The 22,571-nt window shown below is 37.3% G+C and overlaps 1 protein-coding gene across 1 annotated transcript in view; it reads right to left on the minus strand.

Annotated features, from left to right (window-relative positions):
• TSSC1 (tumor suppressing subtransferable candidate 1) overlaps positions 1-22,571 on the minus strand; it is a 77,254-nt gene that overhangs the window by 43,912 nt on the left and 10,771 nt on the right. The window contains exon 3 of the mRNA XM_014956773.1: positions 19,294-19,426. Coding sequence (XP_014812259.1) covers positions 19,294-19,426 — 133 coding nt within the window. The remainder of the gene's footprint in view (positions 1-19,293; positions 19,427-22,571) is intronic.

Raw genomic sequence — 22,571 nt, forward strand, 5'->3', positions numbered from 1 at the left:
CACTGTTGTTCAATCATCTGCCTTTTATTCTTTCAGTGCCACGTGGTGAATAAAACCTACCATGCCACTGTGACATATATAACAACTGCAGTCTTGACCTGTCAGAAGCTAACAGCAATCACCCAAAGCAGACCAGATCCAGCTCTGCTCAGTCCTCCCTAATTATATCATTTTACAAAGCATTTTAATCTTTGTGTTCAATCACTCTTTATGGTCCTCCTTAACTAAACACATATCATAAATCACCCTTGATTGTTTTTTTCTCCCCAAAGAATATATTCAAGCTGGTTCTGCTACTCTCCTATTCTCTTTTTGAATTGTTTCAAAACACATTTTGTATGTTTGTTAGTAAGTCGGCATTTAGAAATTAATTCTATATGATCAATAGCTATACAAATCAGATGGTAGCATCTACAGGAACAATGTTTTCATTTCACTTTCTGCTGTCATTCTACTTCATTCCCCTGTGTTTAACCTTGAAACCCAAATGACAATGCTTCCTACATCACTGCCTGCAGACATTCACGCTGAACCTGGAGGAGCTGAAGTATCAGTGCCTGACAGGGTTTGCTCTTTGATCAGCTCAGGTGGTGCAAAGCCAGCTGGTTGCAGTTATTCTGTTGCCCAGGGAACAACAACTGAAGTGTATACTTCCTAAATCCGCACAGGAGGCCCTTCTGCAGCATTGCCACAGCAGCTCTTGCTGTGCGAGGCTGAAGTGGTGAAGCTGCTATAGCTACAGCCCAGCTGGTGCCCATTAATGCTCTCGGTATGACAGGAACAAGCAGCGAGTGTTCAGAAGCCTCCTTCTTAACATTGACAAACAGAGTTATCACTCTTCCTTATTAATGAATGTAAACATCCTTCTCCTAGTTTAATAAAATGAAGAAATAAAAACCAAAATGATTCAAGCACACATCTTTTTTTAAAAGAATGACCTTGTAGCCTTTTTAGTCAATTCATAAAAAGATAAACCGTATTCCATTTACTTGACAACGTGTCCTTCATAGGCAAAAGAAGGGGAAAAACAACATAAAATTCTTTTTCTGGGTTAAGAATTTCATCTTTTGTGCTAAAAGCCTGAATAGTCTTTCATTTTACTTTTTTCTGAAATACATGGGGCGAGATACACGCAGGAATAACGAGTTCTAGGCAGCTTAATTTTTCTTTCCATCACTTAGATGCACTTTTCAGCTACTAAAAGACAGCCTTTGATTTTTGAAAAATATAAACACGGAAACAGAGCAGAAACATAACACAGCAGCTCACTCTGTATCCTAATAGAAGTATGTTTTCAAGTGGACCTGAAAGTAGAAATAATTAGTAGAAAAACAGTAACACGCAACAGTCCAGACATATTCATGCCCAGGACATCTTCCATACTTGGCTGTTGTCTCATTACTCCAGCCTCTGGGAAGCACTGAGTAACAGCAGCCTTCTCATCAGCATGCACATCACAGGTGACCAAAAATTCCCACTTACTTCACACCAATATAACACGGATATGGCTTAGGTCTCTTAGAAAACAGGCTCCCATGTTTGCATTGTATATACAGATGTCTGTCGAGGTTTTAAGAAACCTCACGTGCTGGGCAGTGTGTGAAGGCATAGGGCATGACATGGAGAGATGGGCAAACCCATCATGTCATACAATGGGAGACAGAACCCACAGCAAGCAGGCAGTCAGGAGGATAAAAAATTGGAGGAGCCATAAATTGCCTGTTTTTTATAGTCTGATGCTTCTTATGCTATCTAGAGGTAATTTGAGACAGTGTTGCAGCAACATACATTTTTGGGGGGGAATACACTCTGCAGATATACATCTATTTGAGGGAGCTCAAGATTTACTGACTGCACTTCTGGAACTGTGCCATATGGGGACAGCCCAAGTGAAGAACTGCAACCATCGCTATACTGATGAGCTGAACTTTGCTCTTCAGGCAGAATCCGGCTGCAACACTGTGAAAGCTGCTCAGCAGCACAAATAGGCGTGCTTGCTTTCTGCCACTTCGCATGGCCAGATCTCATAAGTCACAACAATGACTTACGGCTTCTTTGGTATCTCAGACATCTCTCACTAGGTATTTTAATAGAGAAAAAAAAAACCAACCCAGAGAAATTAGCACTAACTACATGCTTTTGTTTGTGATAATCTTCCTGCTGTTGTTACCACCAGTACACCACAACTGCAACAGTGGGAGCAACGTATCAGCTGGCCATCCAAAAAGCATTGTGAGATTTAACCCTGTGCCGAGGAGAGCTGCACAATACACCAATAAAAGCCAACAAACCATATTTACATGTTGGCTTCCATCATCACTAAGGCTAGCGAAGCCGAACACCATTATCAACATTGATATTTTTACACACACAAAAAAGGGCAAAGAGAAAGCAGGAGTCTCATGGAGGCACTCACTTTCATCACCAGCAAAGCCACGGCAGCTGTCAGTGAAGTAGGGCTAGATGACAGCAATGCACTAAGGTTCCCACTTGATGTTTCATGTGGTATTAAAGCACTATACTCCTTAACAAGTTAATGGGAACTGCAAACCACTTATCCCCCCATCGAATCAGGCACTTTACTAGACAGTTGCATAGTCAATGGTCTATCTAAATAACCTTTAGCATTCCCATTCTACTCTACAGGAGTTCCAAAGACAAATATAATAACTTGACAGTTCATGGAAATCTATTTCAAACAGGACAAACATCACTATATCCAACATCCACAGTTTATGTGGCTGCCTCAGGCTTGGTATGAAGTTCTAACCACTACCTTGATTTGAAAAGGCAGGTCCACTACCCCTTAATACCAGCCTTTCAGAGTTTCCGTTTCCTGCTTTCCCTCAGCTGAAACCCAGTTGTGTGGCCACTATAGACATACACAAACTTTCTTCCAGCAATAACTTGTGATTCAGCATTTAGAACTCAGAGTCATAATCTGCTTATATCTTTACATTTTCTGGCCAAATTGGGCAGCTAATTTCAGATGTGCTCATACATCAAGCACAAGCAATTTGTGAAAGAAAATAATTATAAACAATTACTAGCAAGATAGAGTATAATTTGATTTTCCATTCACGAAGTCAGTTACAAATGCTACAATAAGCTACTTTTACTAATAGAAGAAAAATAAGTTTCTTGTGTTTAGGTTTTCTTAGATGAGTTCCACATACCTGATTGCTCAATATACCAACAGCTAGCACACCCAGAAAGTCCAGAGGAAAAAAAAAAGAATAAATATTGCCCTATGCTAGTCAGCAGATTTCTCAACTTGAGGCTTCAAACAATACATGTCGTTGCTAGTTGGCTGCTAACGAGTACACAGTTCTCCTTGTTTGTTTATAGCTCTGAATTACTCATAGGAGAGAAACCCCACCATAGTTTTTTTTTTTATTGAACTCGAGGACATCATGCAAGAATGTGGTGAGAAAGCCAAAGTTTATCTGGAAATGAATCTGGCAAGAGACAAAAGTCAACAAGAAAGGCTTCTACAGATATACCAGCAGCAAAAAGAGAAGGCACAGGGTGAGTTTTACTACATGAATAACTGATGATGTTAGGAACTAAAGAAGATAGAGTCAAACTCTCTCAGTAGCAGCCAGTGACAGTGTGAAGAGGCAATAAGCACAAGTTTAAATATAGAAAATTCCACTTAAGTGTAAGAAAAGAACCATATAAGGCCCTGAAAAACCTGGTTTGGTATCATTGCTGATTCTGCTTCAGGTAGGAGGCTGAACTCGAGTTCAACATCCCTTACAACACTCTGGCATTCCTTACAGCCTGAATTATCCTGTGATTCTTAAACAATGGAGAAGCGCTGTTAATGTGCTAGATGGCACATGCAACCACAACAAACATAAAACTATTCTGAACTCCAAAATAGGCTTCACAATGCCAGAAAACTCTCATACTCTCTAATTCTTATACTCCCTGTAGCTATCTATCACTCCAGTAGCTACAGCAGCAGAAACATCTGCAATGGTTCTTCAGTTTTATGGCTAATGGTCAGAAATGTTGATGGTTGTTTGATGACACATGAAGTCAATATAATCACAGTTTCCTTTTAAAAAACACTCACACAATATAATTAAGATTGCAAACGATCACCTAAAAATTAGGAGAAACCCCTTGAATTTTAACAGTCTTCAAAACTTTTTAACACATTTTCACATAAGCACTGTAGAGAACAGCCTACAGATTTAGTCTGTCCAAAGACTACATCAAGCTCTAGATTTCCTACTTTATCAAAAAAATATCAATGTACTAAATATTTAAGATATAGCTGGGACTTGAATTGTGATGTTGATACAAATCAGCAGAAGAAAAAAGTAAAAAAAAATAATATTTAGTGTTCTCTTAAGAGAGCGACTCAAGTATCAAGCAAGTGACTCTCCTTCAGCCTCTCCAGCTTTCCAAGAGAGATGGGATATGGGGAAGCTAAAGCAGGCTATCTGTCCATGGTAGAAAAGAGCCATAGAAGATGTAATGCAAAAAAGGTGAAATCACAAAATGTCTTAACGTTTCCTGGAAGGAACTTGCACAGTATACTTGGCTTTACTTGCATGATTCGGGAATAACTCTGAAATTTAATACAATCCAGAGAAAAACAAGCTTACAAGTTTCACTTACTTAACAAGCTAGTTGGACAAGAGTGCCTAAATGCATTAAGGTCTTATGTGTATCTGTAAAATGTTATTCACTAATACAATAGCATCAACTGGAGACAAAAAAAGAACACATTTTCTTTCAGTTTATTATACTAGTTCAGTTCAATATTTGAATTTTTTGAGTTAAAAGCTATCTGAAATTGGAGAAGGAAAAACATTTTCCTTGTTCTATGCTCAAAAAAGAAAAAGGGGGAGGAGGAGAATGAAACCCTCTAATGCTGAAGGATAGAACAGCCTGATAATTCAACAGATTCTCTCCCAGTGACAGTTCTAATTCAGAAGCATTTTATCTACTTTCTGTATTTTAGAAGCACTCTTTTCAGTATCATGACCATCCTGTAATACTTCAATTTCAGTCATTTTTTTCTCCTCCCTCTTCTTTCTGACATTAGTTCTATTTTGCTTCATAGCACAAACGTTACAATTATCCTGATGATGCTTGTCAAATAAAGATGAAATCCTAAATCAAGGGATAACAAGTATCTGTGCTTCAAGTTAATTATATTATATACGCTCCCCCAGTTCTTACACTTTTCCCTATATATCTGCTCTTATGCACCAGCTGAGACATTGCTGAGCTCAATTCCTACAGCAGCATTACATATGAATATGTTTACAGCACACACTAAGATTTATGTTATGCTTATGTTATGTTACCTGTCCTATGCACTGAACTCAATATGCACAGAGGCCTTCAAACTTGAATAGCAATTAACATGGAACAATTTCTCATGCCATACACAAGTTCTGTAGTGGCTTTCCATCTTATGATCAGATAGTCAATCATTTCACTTAAAAGATTATTGAAGAGTACTTTGAAAAGAACACTACAAATGACATATAACAGCTAGAATTTCTAGAAAAACAACAGGTACAAGCTACAAATAATATTAGGAGAACACCAAGAACATTTATTTCTTCACTCAAACTCTGGGAATAAACTTTCTTCTGTACATCCCACCGCTACTGCTGAGGAGAGCACTGGGGAATATTTAGAGACATGTGTTCAACTTCCCTCCCCATTTTAACGACTGTAGCATATCCCATGGCTGTAACAATGATTTCCCTTGAAACTTTGACTTTTTTCATTATAGCTAAGGGAAGTGAAACCAGTGAAATCAGTGTCACCTGCTGTCTTCAAAACCAAGCAGCTGAAAGTATCACCAGCAGCATTATTTCCAATACCCTTATTGATGAATCTTCTCAGCAGAAAGTTTTTTTAATACAGAAGTGTACTGTGCAATAAGCGCAATGCATCAGAGAGCCATAACTCATGGCAGATTTAATGTTTTAAATTAATGGATTTTAAATACAAGCTTTATTCTCCTTTCAATCAAAATTAAACAGCAGGTTTGTGTTTGTATGTCAGTATGTTCTGGAACTACAAACCCAAGCTGTTGATACTGAATCTTCATAACCGCTGCAGAACGGCCCCTGTCTCGTTTGGAAGAAGAGCAGCAGGCCGTGTGCTCGCCCCGTGCCCGCCCCCGGGGGTGAAGCTGCTGCTGGCGGCCTTCTCCAGTCCCACGTTCCTTTGCCCCCTGCTGGCTCTGCCGGGCCCTACACGCCAGGGAACCGCAGAACCGATTGCTGAAGGAGTTGAGAAACACAGTTGCACTGGGAAAATAAATCGGTTCCCATGTATATTTCACATGGATTTAAATAAGAAATTGAATTCTTAAGAGAAGCAGAGGGAAGCACAAACACAGAAGAGGAAAAATAATTTTCTACGTTTCTGTCAAGTATTTCACTTCAAAATGGTCTGGCAAAGGTTTTTGAACAACTTTAAGAGTGCTGCTTTTGTTAGCCACTCACTTTACACAAAGAATTTTTGTTGCAGTGGTAACAACCCGAATTTAAAAAACAAACAAACCTCCACATTATTATGCTTGACTGAGATTTTGCTTTTCAATTTCACTTTTCCTCTTCCTTGGGAGAGGAATTCATCTAGCTTTATCCCATGGATTTAAAACAAGGCTTTCTCTGAAAGGCTAAAGTTGAAACAGAAGAGACATTCCATTGTGAGCTCCCTAAACAGTGTTATTAGTGTCACAGTAAGTACAACTCCTGTAAGACTAAGAGTTGACACTTTCAGGTAATTCCATGCCAAAGGTGAGAACAACTGAAGGACTCCTGAAAACTTGGTGGTCAAAAGCATGACATATGAGATTCTCTGTATACAAAAGTTAGTTAATGCATGTAGAAAAAAAATAATTTGAGCTATCCTGACATGATGCTGCACTCAGAACTGGCAGTTACAACTCAGGAAAAAGCTCTTGGTGTCAACACCGTCAGTTCTCTGGACCTAAGGTGCAGCAGTAGCTACAGAAGCCAGCAAAACACAGGGCATCCTTACAAAGGGCACTGACAATAAGACAGAAATGACTGTTTCACAGCCCCATAAAAACTTGATATGCCCATATCTCCAACGGAGAGTGCAATTCTGGTGTTTGCATTTAAAGGAGTGCATAGCAGAGATGGAGAAGGGCAACATAAATGAAGATACAGCAAGTGTCATCTTAAGTGTTCAACGGGTTAGGACTATTTCATTTGGAAGGAAAACACCTTGGGAAGAACATGACCTAAGTTTACAAAAAGAGAAAAGCAGTGGCAAAGTGAAATTGCTATTACAGGCCAAAGCTTGCAATCTTAGAACTAAGTGGACTCACTGAAATTGTACAAGGTAAGTTTATAAAGGAAGCAAGGGGAGTTTGACCAGTGAGCAGCAAACTGAAAATTGATGTTACAAAAGTTTGTGGCCAAAGACAGTTCCAACTGGTTCAAAAAGTGATTAAGGACCTGTCTATAAATCTGTCTATGCTGTTCTACACAGGACCCCCTGTTGCTGCTGTAGGAGTCAAAGTACTGGTACAGATGAGCCAGTCATTGCTCTGATCATCAGGCTGGCACTATTTTATTTGGAAGGAAAAGGTAAAGGTAGTTCTCATACATGTAAGGTTAACTCTCAGAAACGGCAGCATGAAGGTGAAATGCCTTCCTGCATCTCACCCATCCACTCCATACTAAGAACAGTTCACACTGACAAACAAGAGATCATTGTGTCACTCTTTATTTTGCCCACCTCTCTAGGTTTTCCATTAGAACCGATAGTTATGTCCTAGAAAATTTTTAATTCTATATAGGCAAAGGTTACCCTGATAATCAATCAAGATAATTAGGTTCTCTTTCTTCCTGATCTATTTTGGAGATAAATAGGAATGATATCTCAGCAGCTCTTCCTCTGTTCCCCTTAACCCCCCAAGCAGAAATGGATAGGAAGTCGTACCAGGCTTTGTGATAACCAATTCTTAAACAATGTATTTTTCAAAACAAAAGGAAGGCACAGGAAGGGAATTAAACACACAGAGATTCATTTACAGCACTGAAGACATTCCGACTTTTCCCAACAGTATTTAAAATTCCTCCAGGTTTTTCTTAGTCATTGAAGCGAAGTAGCTGCTCAATAAAATGAAAGTCTGAAAACAGATTGATCAATAGCCCTTCCTTCATCAGCACACACATCCTGGGATGCCAGTTTCCCTGGTCAGCAAGACAAGTTCTAATCTGAAGGGGAAAAATGTTGAAAGTAGATGAGCAAAAGAACAGGATTTGGTTTGCTTGCTTTTATGAAGGGAATGGGAGAAAAAAAAATGACCACCCTGCTCTTCCTTTCACAAAATGATTTTCAAATCGTTTTGCATTTACAAATAAAGAAGAGACACCTTCACTGATAGCTGGTTTAGATTTTAAGCAGCTCTGCAATTGACAGACTGCAACCACATTTCCCTGCTTTGAAAGAAATCTCTAGTTTCATTAGCAACAAATACGAGGCAGAACAGATACAATGGCATATACTGATGCCAATGGTACAATAGATGTTTATTAATGTAACAATTCCTGCCCAGGAATCTGCAATAGAATGAAATAAATTTTCATTTCCATAAGCAAGCGAGTATACCACTCAAAGTACAATTGAATTAAAAATGATCATATGTCTAGCCTACTTCATATTTTTTTTTTAAATTTCAAAATAGCTGAAGTGATTTGCTTCACATCTGTGAAACTGGGATATAACAAAGATGCAGCAAGTTCCAAGGAACTCTTATTCATAGTGTTGAATTATCAAAACCCCGGGCCTTAGAACATCAGAGGTTATGCCTTCTTGGAGAGACATTTTCTTGGTTGTAAGCAATTTTACTTTGCAAGTCAGAAAATAGAATTTAAAATCACTTGTCATGGTTTGGGCAAATCTGTTGTGGTTTTGGGCTGAGCTGGCCACTAAAACAAATGATAAATGCTCTCCCCAACTTTCCTTCTCTCCTTCTCTCAACTTCTCCCCTTCTCTCCCTCTCTCTTCAGGGAGAGAAGGATGAGAGAGAGAGAGACTTCTGAGTTAAAAAGAAACTATAGTACTTTAATGAATACTAATACTAAAAAGAAAATATAATAAAATAAAAAAAGAAAATAATATATGCAAGATACAACCTGTATCAAGTTCCGAGGATGACAATCATGTCACTGGCAGGCACCGGGAAAGTCCCAGACTGCACTCAGCAACAGACTGGAACTGGATTCTGGAACACATGGATTGCATCAAAGGCACGTGAACAGACAAGAGTCCTCCTCAGACACCGGCCATTGAAGAAAGGGAGCTGACCCTTTGATCCCTCAGCTTTTATACTGAGCGTGATGCAGATGGGATGGAATACCCTGTTGGTCAGTTTTGGGTCACCTGTCCTGTCCACTCCTTCCCGCAGGTACGACCCCTCTACGCTTTTCCACTTCCGACCTTCCGATGGGGCAAAGAAAGATAACTGACCTTGGTTGTTATGGGAATAAGTATAAGCAAGAGCCTCTCTGCATACCATCCCCTGGTATTCACTATAAACATCATGCCTTATCACTGCTAGAAGCCAACAGCGTCTGAAAGTATGTCATTAATTTCAGAGACCTTAGTTAGAAGGGGCTTAGCTGAAAAGTAAAATTACTGAAAAGCACACTTGTTCTCTTTGGTTGCTTAAACTGCTGAAATTGGTAATAGGAGTTTAACCAAAAAATTTTAATACATTTCTAGAGCTCCACAGGAATAAACTTACACAAATTAATAAATAAAAATGTTTCAAAGGTATTATAATTTATCAATAAATTGTAACAAATACAGGTAGGGCACATATTACAAATGGAGGGTGGAAAACACTACAAATAAAAGTCCTAAGTCAAATGCTTGGTAAGATATGCTGATATACCACTAGGATAAAATACTTTTAAATTTGTCTGTACACTGCCATCAGATGGTTATATTAGTTATGTTAATACAGCTAGTGCAGTTTCAGATAAAGCATACAAGTTAAAGTATTTAATCATTTTTGCCTTCACTTGATGGTGCATTTCCAGTAACAGTTAAGAGTAACCAAATATCAACGAGCATTTAAACATCTTATGGCTGATTTTCCTGCTAAAACTTTTCTTTATACATTCTTTAAGTATTTCCTTCATGAACCACTACACAAGACATCCAAAGAACAAGGTGACAAGTACTCTTCCGAATGTTTTTAAGATCTGTGACTGTCAGCTTAAAATAAATAACTAACTCTAGCAAAAACACACATTCACATCTTTTTTTTTGGCCCTGCATTTCTGCGCATAGTTGTACATAACATGTCTTTCATCCTCTGTTCCCACAGGAATTTTTAAGAAGAAAATCCTAAGAGAAATAACTGATGAGCATTCCTCTCCAAGCAGTACAGGATAAAGCATTCTGTGAAAAAGTGCCTTCCTTCAAAATAGCTGTCATTTTTTAATTGTACTTGATGAGACTGAATTGATGCATTTCAAGGATGACAGAAGTATCAGACAGCTCATGACACCAGCAACTTTGCTCAGGACTGTCTATGGTCTCAGTGCCATCAAGAACAAGACGTCAGCTTTTTTCTGCTGAAGATCATTCAGCAGAATCATTCAGTGATGAAAAGTACAGGTGAAAGAATCACAAGCAACTCCTAAAACCATTCTTCAGTATACTCTAGAGCTAGGATAAATTAGACAGTTTTCATCATTAGACAAATATTTTGCCTCAATGAATGTGTGCACCTAATATGCAGTAATGAAACATTCATTTCAAGTTCAGAAGTGTGAAACTTTCTCTTTAATTCATCAGCATTTTTAAGACATACCTGCACAATACTTAGCAATCTTAATCACAACACGACCATCCCATAGCACCAGACACTGTATAAATACTATTCAAAAAGAATAACTGTTCCAAATCATCCTCTTCTCTAGAAGGACCAAAGTGTCTCTACAATTATTTCTCTCAGTTTTGTGGTTCTGCACAACAGAACCATCCTACCACTGAAATCGGCAGAACAGAAATTCTTGACCATCTCTTCACACCTTCATTTATTTCCTGTATATCTTCATCATGTCTTTTGTCTAATTTCTGAAGTACTTGCATCTTTCCCTGCAATACATTCTCCAAAACAAATAATCTGTGTATTTTATAACAATCTGCAACGGAGAACAATGACAGACTTTATTTTTTGGCAACTCACTTAAAATAAAGACAGGTACAGTTTTCCAGCCCTGAGGCCAGCTAACACAGTTAAGCTCAAATTTTTTACATGGTAAGCTGAAAGAAGGGGGCTATACTCCAACTACTCATTATATTCTTGGACTAACTCTGGGCATCATTGCCTCAAAGTGCTAGGTGGCTCCCAGCAAAACTGGTCAGGGAGCATGCTAACAGTTTAACAGTAGGCACTACTACAAGGCAGTCCCCAGGTCAAGCTACTGGAATACACATATAACCGTAAAATGTTAGTCTAATATCCTGAGACTATTTATTTTACTCTACAAGTTATGATTTAAAGCAAAAATTGTCATTATAGCAATACTGATGCAAAAAACCAAGAGCAGCCCGCTGTTTGATACCAAAAACTGATTACTCAATGTTAAGAGTTTTAGTCAGTAGGTTTCACCCCTCACAAGTTTAGCAGGTAAGGGCTATTTTCCTCTTAAATCATTTTCAGTGTTGATATAGCTCACACAAACCTTCTACACCTAAGCATTTAATAACGCTTGACATTATTGAATATCAGGTTGTTATTTTTTTGTTGCCAATTATGCCACTTTTTAATTTTCAAGTTTTAAATTACACAAGGGTACTCTTGCAACTGTGGAAATACCCTTTCAACCCAGTTCACAATTGCAAAAACAACCAGCGTAAATATCTTGTTTAGTTTGCCAGCAGAGTTTGAAACAGGAAAAAGAGAAGTTGAAGTCTTCAGACTGCTGTTCATCTTCTAGCAGCATCAAAACTAAATTTTAGACTCAACAAATTAATAATCAACAAATTATCTCACTGATCGTTTCAGTAAGTGGCATGGAAAGGAAGAACATACGGTTTCAGGAAAGTAGGGGGAGTTGCCACAGATGAAGAAACAAAATGCAAAATAGAAACCACTAATAAAAAACCAGAACAGGCAGACATTTAGTCACAATAACAGATTTTTCTGCTGATAGACACTCAATGTAGCTGCTTACGACCACTCCCTGAAGACTGACCTTTACAGTAATGGAATTAGCTACCTAGATCCAGTTAGAGGTTCAGCAGGCAAACTGCATTTTCCACCAATGCAGAATTTTTAGTCTGGATCATTTCTTTTTTTTCCTCCTCTGTATCTCCCCATCACTTCATGTAAACCCAACAGTTCACCTGGCACTTTGACTTCTCAAACAATTTTACCATCTCTTCTAAGCACCTGGAGAACATGTACCAGAACACAGTAACTACCCAAGTAGCTAGCCATTACATAATGCCAAAATTTAAACAAACCACTACCTTCTCGATGACATTCTAAATAGATTCACTGGTATCTCAGAGCAATGCATAAAGCTGAGTTTTTATTCTAGCTTACAGGAGATAATGAAAGTTGTATTCAGGTTCTGCAAATAAAGTAGAAACTGTCACATTAAAAGTTCCCTTTACATTTATAACAAATTATTTTAGAATGATAGTTTTCCTCAAACACAGCATCATATTTACCCTTTTTACTGAATATTCTGCTGTGCGGAGACCAAACCCAAGTCATTCAGAAAGAAGCCATCCATCGCTGGCACACTGGCATGGCTGCAAAACTCTCCAAATGGCCAAATTACCCAAATTACCTCTGCATTCCCTGTTCCTTTAATGACAGAGCTGAAATTTACTTTCTACAGCAATAAATCCTTAGAAAATAGTCCACCTCCATTTTAATAGCATCCTAAAATGACAAGTGAGAGAAGGGGAGGGATGTATAAACAGGGGAACAGGTTAAAATGAAGTTCTACATGAAACAAAGCACAAGCAGACACAAACACACACTCACAAAAGTCACATACCTATCACTGAGCATCCACCTAACTGCTAAATTTTTCAAGCACCCTATGAGAGTGTATTATAAACTGGACTGATAAAGAGGGCATCATTCAGAAATCGATGTATTTCCAAGTATTCCCTAACCTCATCTAACCCAGGGATCCCAATTTTTTCAGTAAACACTAGAGCTCAGGCTTCCATCTCCTACTTTACATACAAAAATGATATTGGATACACTCCAGTTTGTTGGTATTTCTCCCTGCCTCAGAACACTACTAAAATTCCGTTCAAAAGGCTTTCCTATTTCCCCTCCTGTAGCCTGAAACTTCAGCAATACCGAGACCACATACGGATCATATTCCAACAGGGTCTAGAGCTTTGTGAGGATTTCATTGTTCTAGTTCCCAAGAGTGTCCTGGGTTAGGCTGCATTGGTCTAAGATGGCAACAGATGCTCTCCCCCGAGTCTTCAGGGCATACTATAAGTGACTCCACTCCAGTGTCATCTACAGGGTTTTGGTATTTCACCTCACCACAATGAAGAATTTATCCTACTGTAGGCTGGACAGTCTTTTGAATAGTGAAACAAGCCTTCTTTCAAACTTTAAGTAGTAATACACATGTGAAATTATTTTCCCCATAGCAAGTGAATAGAGCCCTTGGATAGCTACCAACTTCTTGCACATTTGAAGACTAATTTATCTCCATTTTAAAACTACTTATTATATTTAGTGTGTCATTATTCTCATTGGTTTATATCATTATTTGGAGGGTACATTCTTGACCCTCACCCCACCCCATCATTATTCTTTTCTGATATTTAAAAGTGCATTTCTACTAAGATGCTATAATCTCCCTAATTACTTTGTCACCTTTCTTATTCCCTTTTTAAAAAGTGTCACTCCTGTCACATTTTAATTTAAAGAAAGTAAAAAATGAACAGTCAATTGACTACAGCTAGTCAGAATAGCAAAAAAGAAGGAAGGTGTAAAGTTCCTAGAATTGTTCTGACAGGGATTTTGCACTAAACACAGTATCTTCCATTTAATTTCTGGGCCACTGTGAAGCAAATCATTTGATTTCTGCTTCATTGAGTAGTACTTTAAGTTATTCATAAATACCAGAGGCAAATAAGTGCATGTAAATCTTCAGAGACTAAGCATTAACCAACTAAAAGTTAACTGTAGCACTCTAGCTTATTGCCACCTTTATTATCATCACTGAAAACCCTCTGTATATTGTTCTCTTCTCACAACAATCCATCCTTTTTTTAAAAAAAACAAAGAAGCTAAACCAAAACAAACAGCCTACTCTATATCACACTGAACTTCAAAAATCTAATTTCTAAAGCTAGAAAACTACCAAACCCATTTCCCTCTCTTAATTCTTACCTACTTTAAAGAAGTCATTAACAATCTTACCCTGTTCAAGAAAAAAAAAAAAACACCACCCCTTATTTTAGTTCAGTTGACTTGCCGCAGTAGATGGAAAAAATGATGCATCAATATGTCACAGAACTGACTAACAGTGCATAAATTCACCTAGATGTCTCAAGTGCATAAATTCATCTAGATATCTCAAGTATTAATTTTACAAAGCCTTCTTCCCCCATTCCCTAGATATGCAGGTTTTAATCCTTCTTCTCCCTCTTATACCTAGCTTCTTTCAAATATTTATGTGGGGTTTTTTTTCCCTTTAGTTAGGGAATCTGGAGTAAAATAGATCATTCCTAATTCTTATAATGCTGACAATATCAAATAGCTGCTAAACATTTTTGCATTAAAAAAAGTTACTTCTCTGTGTAATGATGGCCTGAAATAGGTAACTCTTATTTGACATGTCTGCAAAAAATCAGAACAGAGAGTCTGTTTCCAGTTGTTGAAATGTGCTGTATTTGGCACCATCCTGGTTTCAGCTGGGATGGAATGAACTTTCTTGCTAGCTGCTAGTGTAGTGCTGTGTCTTGGATTTGGGACAGTAAATGGTGTTGACAGCACACCAGTGGGTTTGCTTGTTGCTAAGCAGTCAAGGCCTCTTCTGCTCCTCACACCGCCCCACCAGTGACCAGGCTGCAAGGGTACAAGAAGTTGGGAGGGGACACAGCTGGGGCAGCTGACCAAAGCAATATTCCATACCATGTGACAACATGCTCAGTACATAAAGCTGGGGAGAGAAGGAAGAGGCAGGGGGGACATTTGTAGTGATGGTGTTCTGAGTTTCTCCCCATCCCAACTGGGACCTGCTGGGGAGCAGCTACATGGTCCTACGTGCCAGCTGAAGTTAAACCACGACAGGCACTTTTGACAGCTCTTGCCTAGACTTTCTCAAAAATAGAAGCTTATCTCAAAATTATAACTGGATTGTGGTCACCTGCAAGTCAAGCTGTTTATGCGGGGAAAAAACCCTGAATTTATCAGAAGTCAGCATTTTAAAAAAAATTCAAGTGGGCAATAACAAAATTAATTTTCACTGGCATGGAAGCCTTGCTGTTTTATGACTCACAAGCATATGACTTTGCTCTTCAGTTGGTGTACCAATAATAATAATAATGATAATAATAATAATACTACTACTAATCTACATTTGAAGTTTTACCTCCTTATGCCTCTTTCACTTCTATGTGTCAAGGACAAATAAAAAGATTTCACATACCCATGAAGCAGGAAAAAAATAATTTGTAAATCTCCAGGAGAGTGATAGGGGAAGAGTGCTTCTCCGTAAGTATTACTCCTTTTGAAGGAGGTTTCCTACTTGTATGATTCAGGAAAAAAAGCCTCATAACTATGACCTTGCAAGCAGATGCAGTATATACATCAAGGGGGAAAAAACCCCATACATACACATCTCCATGCACATGAAAAAAGCTTCAGATATATAAAATCCCACACTATGATGACAGAAGTAGCTAAAATGTTTTATTGGAAGAAAAAAAATAAACATAGGAACTTCCCCATCCATGAAGATCTTTCAACTTTTAAGAGTCCCTACATCTATTCAAGGCCTCTATCAACCAGAACTATAAAACATTCCAAACATAATTACATCAGCAGCCTTCTCAAATACACACAGAGGGCTTACAACTTTCCATTTGATTCCTGACCCCACAAATTACCTACTGTTACCAGCTGAATCTGAGTATCATTATCCCTCATACAATTCTTAGCACTCAGCAGAAATTAACAAAAAGCTTTGCTTACTACTTTATTTTGCTAACTTTTATCCCTAGAAGAGAAAAGAGAAGCAAAAACCACCAGATCCCTTGTATTTCAAAATATATAGCAAAACTGCTAGCATCATCTTTGACTTTTTGAGGCAGTAGTATTAACTGTCAAGTAGTTAAGTAAAAAAGAGTTTGAATGTCTCAAGAATATAAACAGGGGATGGTAACAACAAGATACTCCAGAAAGATTTTTCACTGCATTTCAAAGTATAGCGTGGTTAAAAAAAAAGGGAAGAGTAGCTAAAATCTGGGGAAAGCATGTTTAAAAAGAAATCTTGTATTTTGCATAAGTCAGATCTAGAAAAAAGATCAATCTGTGATCTGAAGAACAGCAAGTCCAGATGACTGAAGCACTAAAACAAACAAATAAATTATTCAGGAATCAATATTTTTTCCTGTATCACTAGCTGCAGAATGCTTTTAAAGAGTTTATCAAGACTCAAAAATCTCTCTTTAAAGTGTATACTCGGAAAGTAGAAAGAGTAGATTACTCTTTCAATTCAACCATTACTACATTCCCCAGCTTCCTATATTAAAGGTGTATTTCTCCTCTTTGAAAACAAACAGCAGAAGAGCTGTGAATGGTGCTCTTTTGTTTGCATCTACTATACTTTTTCTTCATTAAGTAATATAAGACCTTATTCATACCTTGGCTATGCTAACTAGCTATAAGTGTGAGAAAGTAAAAGAAACTCAGTATCTCTCCCAATATAGAAGAGGAAATTTCAAAGTTTTGGGTTTTGGTTGTTTTTTATTGTTGTTGTTCTTGTTTTTTGAAGAGTGCTTCACTCTGTTCCATTAGCTCACTTCAATGAGCTATGAAATGTAAAATGTACATGACTCCACTTTTCTTATATGCCATATTTCACTGCTTAAATTTAAGCAACTTTAAAGAATAGCTATTAATAACTGACATCACATTTCTTCAGTCTCCCAGTTTCAACAACAGTCAAGATTGGCCGGAAGCACTGGGCTCAGGCACAAGAGATGGTCACAACATCTACAACTTCCTGACAGCATCAACTCATTTGACTAGTACTTCCCTGAGGAAAATAGTTAAGAGTCTTTTTAAAACAACTAAACAAACACAGTACATAAGAGTTTTAAAGGTTTCGATTGCTTAATTTTGTTGCATTGCTACTTGAAACAAGTTGTCTGCTAAACTCAGTATTCCTTATTATTAGAATCCCATGCTGTGTGCTCTCTGTTCTATATGTTGCTATTTAGAGTCATCGATAATCATTTAAGAATCAGATCTTGTTTTCTGCAGAAAGTTTATGGCTGATGATTGTGAATGAAGATGCGTGAAGTACAAACAATAAAGCTTAATCTTCAGAAACTGGGTTAAGTAAACTAAATCTAGAACAAAAAGAAGCTAGAAAAGTAAACATGCATATGAATTAATAAGTCAAATAGTGGAAATCAGAAAGTTAGAGTGTTTGGAGAGAAACTCAATTCTAGCAATCTCAGTAAGCTCTTTCCCAAACAGAATTTTCAATTCATATGCCTATTGCTATAAGGAATTGCTACAACATGCTGTAAGAAACATAAAACTTAAATATAGGCCTTTTTTAGAAAAGAGTATAAAATTGTTTTCATCCTACTTGCTAGAACAACACGACCTCAAAAATATATACAAATTGAATGAATTAAGACTGGTTAGCATTAAATGGTACATTATGTACATGAAATACTGGACTTGATAAGTTATCTCATATCACCTTGCTGTTCAGTTTTGTAGAGGAAAAGAGGTAAATTCTTTAAAGTGTTTCAAGCTATTCCATGCAGCACAATATTCTTTAAGAAAAAAAATGCAATTAACTCAGAAATGCTAGAGAAACAAACTTGTTTTGGTTTTCTTTAAAAGAGACTTCAAAAAAGTTTCTCAGTCTCCTCTGAAACTAGCAAGAAAATTAAGAGGACTTCAGAATTTCAGGCCTGATTACTGCTTTCTCCTTTTTCTCCACGGATCACTGGCAAGGTAAGGAAGTTGCATCCAACAGGTCAACCAGAGAGTAAGTAGTAATCAAAAAACAGGGCAACGCAATTTCAGTGCTCTCTCAGTCAAAATAACCACAATAATTTCCAGTTTAGAAAAAGTGAAAAGCTCTTCATTACTTGTCTTCATAATTGTCTTTACAAGATTCACTTAAGATTTGTAAAAGAAAGTAAAATTTTTGCACTGTTATTTCAACCCAGAAGCATCCTGGAGCCTTCTCTCTAACACACCACTAGGTTGAGCAGCAGGAATTCACATCTCTACAGCTGTCCACAGATGCAAAGAAGTCTGAAACTCACTCCCTTATTTTTATATTCTTGGATTGTATTTCCATGAAAGAATGGACTAATATTTACTAGAAGAAATAATATTTATTCCAAATGACAGCAGAGATTTCTTGCTTGTCAGGAGAGAAGTAATACTCCCTTCCCCAAATGATGCAAGGGGATTTTTCAAGCCTCATGACAAGTCTTCACACCTGCCTCACCAAGGAAATGCAGCAATCTCTAATCTCAATACTCAGTGTTAAGTTACACAAGGAGCATTTCTACTGTTTCTGATATTTAGATGAGAATTTCTTGATCTCTGTGGTCACATTTGCATCTTGTAAAGACAATTATGAAGACAATTATGAAAAATAATATTATACACAAAATTCAGCTGCAATTTTTAAGATAGTTTGATGGTGACATGATGCTGTTTTGAAATACGTTTACTTCCACTTTCAAAAGCAAACATATAAAACAATAAAAAGAATGAAGCCTAAAACGTCAGGAATATATTTTATTTCCCAAGCTTTGCATTAATCAGGCAAGCAATACTTTTATTTTCTGCTTTTCTTGACATCAATGCAAAAGTAGACCTCTAAACAAGATGACATGAGGATATGAGACAAATAAGTTATAGGTAAAGGCACAGAACATTTTTTTGAAAAATGCCTGTGCTGATAATTCCAATTTAAAGTCTTTATACATAGCTAGATGTTCAATCTTTGAACACTCAAACATCAAAACATTTAAACAAGTTTAACATGGTTAGAAAGGACTTACTTTTATTGTAGCAGGTTGCTAGCACACCTTTATCTGCAGGACTGGTACTGATGTGCCAAATTTCACCCACTTGATGAAGGAGAACGTTTTTGTTTATAATGTTGTTTTCATCATCAAAATCTATGATGTGAATCTGTAAATACAATAAAAGAGAACATTAGGGTTTCAAATGTTTTCCTATGGGCCTTAATTATACACGAAGACTGCACAGGACAATTTAATGAGAATTTTATAACCAATATCTACCTTAATTAATTGTTATACTAACAATTTAGTACATCATTGATTTCATGCAGGGTATGCTTCTCTAGAAAAACACAAGCAATTTCCCTGTTTTGAGGAAATACCATGTTTCTTCTTCTCAATTTTGCAGCTCAAGTCTTGAAGGTGATTTTTCATTTTATAGCTAATAGTAAATAAGTCACTCATATTGCTGTAAGAAGTGTTGAATTACAATAAACAGAAAAAATAACATTACAATCCTTAGTCTAAATGTCTGCAACAATTCTGTAGCCAAGCCATCGAATCCAAACAACCTATGAAGAAAGAAGGGGAGAGAGGGAAAGTACTGTCATTTGAAACAAATACTGTAAATGTCAGTAAGAAATTGAGAGTTCACTTCAGCAATCACGTATCTGTACCAATTATAAATTTATAATTTTTTTTTATTATGGGGAAAAAAGAAGTTGAACTGAAAGATTAAGAACAACAACAGTAATGTTTAAATGCACAGAAAAAAATTTAAAGAGATACAGCTAGTTTTGCTTTTTGTTTGTTGCAGATTTGTTTTTAAATAGGTCTACATTACTCTAATTTTTCCTCCCTTTTTTCGTTAGTTGTTTTTCTATAGTTGCTTCAGAAATAGAAGAAATTGAGAAAGATCCTAGCCTGGCACAACATACACAGGTAACTTTACTCATGGGATTAATTCCACTAAGCTCAACAGAAAACAAATAAATTCTAGAAGATCCACAATTTTTAGAGAACTGTATCCTCATTAAAAATTCATTAGCAAAGTTGGGTGAAAAATGAAGAGAAAAAAAGCAAAATATATCCTACCATAATGATTGAATTAACTACTGAATTACTGCAAACACCTTGGCTACACAATATTAGAGAAAATTAGTTAGTGCAGCATATGGACACTGTAGATGAAGATACAGAAAACAGTACCCGTAAGTCAAGCCCAAACAAAGAACTTTCTCAACATGACTGTAGTGTAATGGTTAATGATATGTGTCATCATAACTCTTGTGGAACACACCTCTTAAAAGTGACTGGTTTTATTACCGGTAACTAAACAAATGACTCACTAATCTGCTTTAATTACACTGGGAAAGATTCCCACTGAACACAAGTCTAAGTATCAAGGAAAAAGTAGTGAGATTTGGATGAGAACAAATAACTATTTAGTTCTCCTCAAAATCTGGAGGAACTACTAATTGCAAAGGAAATTATTAAGAAAGGGAGACTCAGACTAATCCATTTCAACACAAAATATATCTTTTTCTTCAATTATGCAGTCTCCATAATTGATTTTCTTTTATCGGGCATTCACAGGCAGCAGAGACTAGAGCACTGGTTTAGTTCAGCCAATGCCCTTCTTTGTGCCCATACAATGCCATCCATTAAGGTAAACCATGAAAATGAGCATTCTAGGTTCTACAACACAAGACTGAAAATAACTTGAAGAGTTCTGAGAATGAGAGAGATCAGAAAAAAAGTAAGCCACTGCATGAAACTAAGACCAATATAAAAAGTCCCAGTTTAGCAATGATGTGAGTACTGAGGACAAAAGTTCCAAAACTACACTGTGCAAAGAGAAACTACTTAGTTTCCAGCAAGTTACGAGGACCAAATGTCAAGTACCATACACTGTCAACATCTCAAATATTGACAAAACATAAAATCTTACAAACATTTTCTCTTTGCTTTGAAATACCAGTGGTAATAGCAAAATATTTTCACCAGATCTCCTATGAATGCCTGAATTGCTTCATACAGCAACGAACCTTAATGAGGCAGCAGTTCCCACGTCAGCTGCACAGCTACCGCTCTTCCACTTGCACGGCACCTGCCCGTGACCAGAAGGGAAGAAATGATGGTGCTGTGTAAGAAACCTCTCACTGTGCAGTGCTCTGCCAAGCACTAGAGGCTGCAAGCCAGCTCCTAAGTTAGGTCAAGTAACTAAAAAAGTTTTTTAAGCAAATCTAGAGAACCTAGTGCTGAATTAAGCAATAATGAGTTGAGGCCTAGAGCAGTTCTTGGGGATTAGCAACTAGCTGAGAGGAGCTGATGGCCTGAGGCACAGCTACAGGCCAATAAGCCCCAAACATTTGTTAATACCCTAGGAAGTGTCCTGCATTTCTATTATTAATGGTATACATCAGAAAGAGAGAAGCATACTCAAAGCTGAAATATGTGTAAATATTTCTAAAATTCATAATACACGACCAATCAACTGACTAAAACAGAACATTTAAATTATTGAAGATCTGTTGGATATCAACTGATAAGTGACAATCATTATCCAACTCCTTTTGTATTAGGATTTAATTAGTTGAACCAAGACATAAAAAAAAAACCACTGTAGAAATCACAGTAAAAAACCACACTATAACCAAATGTCTGAAGCCACTGTAGAAATCACAGTTGATGGAGATCACAGGTGATGGAGAGACTCATACTAGATGTCAAGAACATCCATGATAGCACAATCAAGAACATTTAATTGTGTATATTTATTCTTAACTAAGTTTGTCTGCCACTTCTTCTGTTACTGCTCTCACAAGTATTACTTGAAATGTAAAGAAACTGAATACACCATCTCCCTTATGCCTTTGAATATTTTTTTCCTTCAGCCTCATCCAGTATTACCATTGAGCAACAAACTCAAAACCTCACTGGAAATTGACAGCTCACATCTCCCAGACCTACAGTTCCAAGTTCATTTTGTGCAGTCCATTACAGCCACCGTCCTGTGGTGGGCGTTAGCCTTGGTTAACAGCCAGATTCCCACCCAGCCACTTGCTCTCCCCAAACAGGACAGGGGGAGGAAAGACAAAGAATAGCAATGAGAAAGGTCATGGGCCAATCTAAAGACGGGGAGATCACTTAGTAATTACTGTTGCAGGCAAAACAGACTTGACTTGGGTAAAATTAATTTATTGCAAATTGAAATAAAAATGTAATTACTTATTTGGGTAATGGGAAAGAAAAAGACAAACCTTAAACCAGCACCTTCTCTCCCCACTTTCCCAGGCTTCACTTCACTCCAG

The sequence above is a fragment of the Calidris pugnax genome, unplaced genomic scaffold (genome assembly GCF_001431845.1).
Source record: "Calidris pugnax isolate Ruff unplaced genomic scaffold, ASM143184v1 scaffold171, whole genome shotgun sequence".
Classification (NCBI taxonomy): domain Eukaryota; kingdom Metazoa; phylum Chordata; class Aves; order Charadriiformes; family Scolopacidae; genus Calidris; species Calidris pugnax.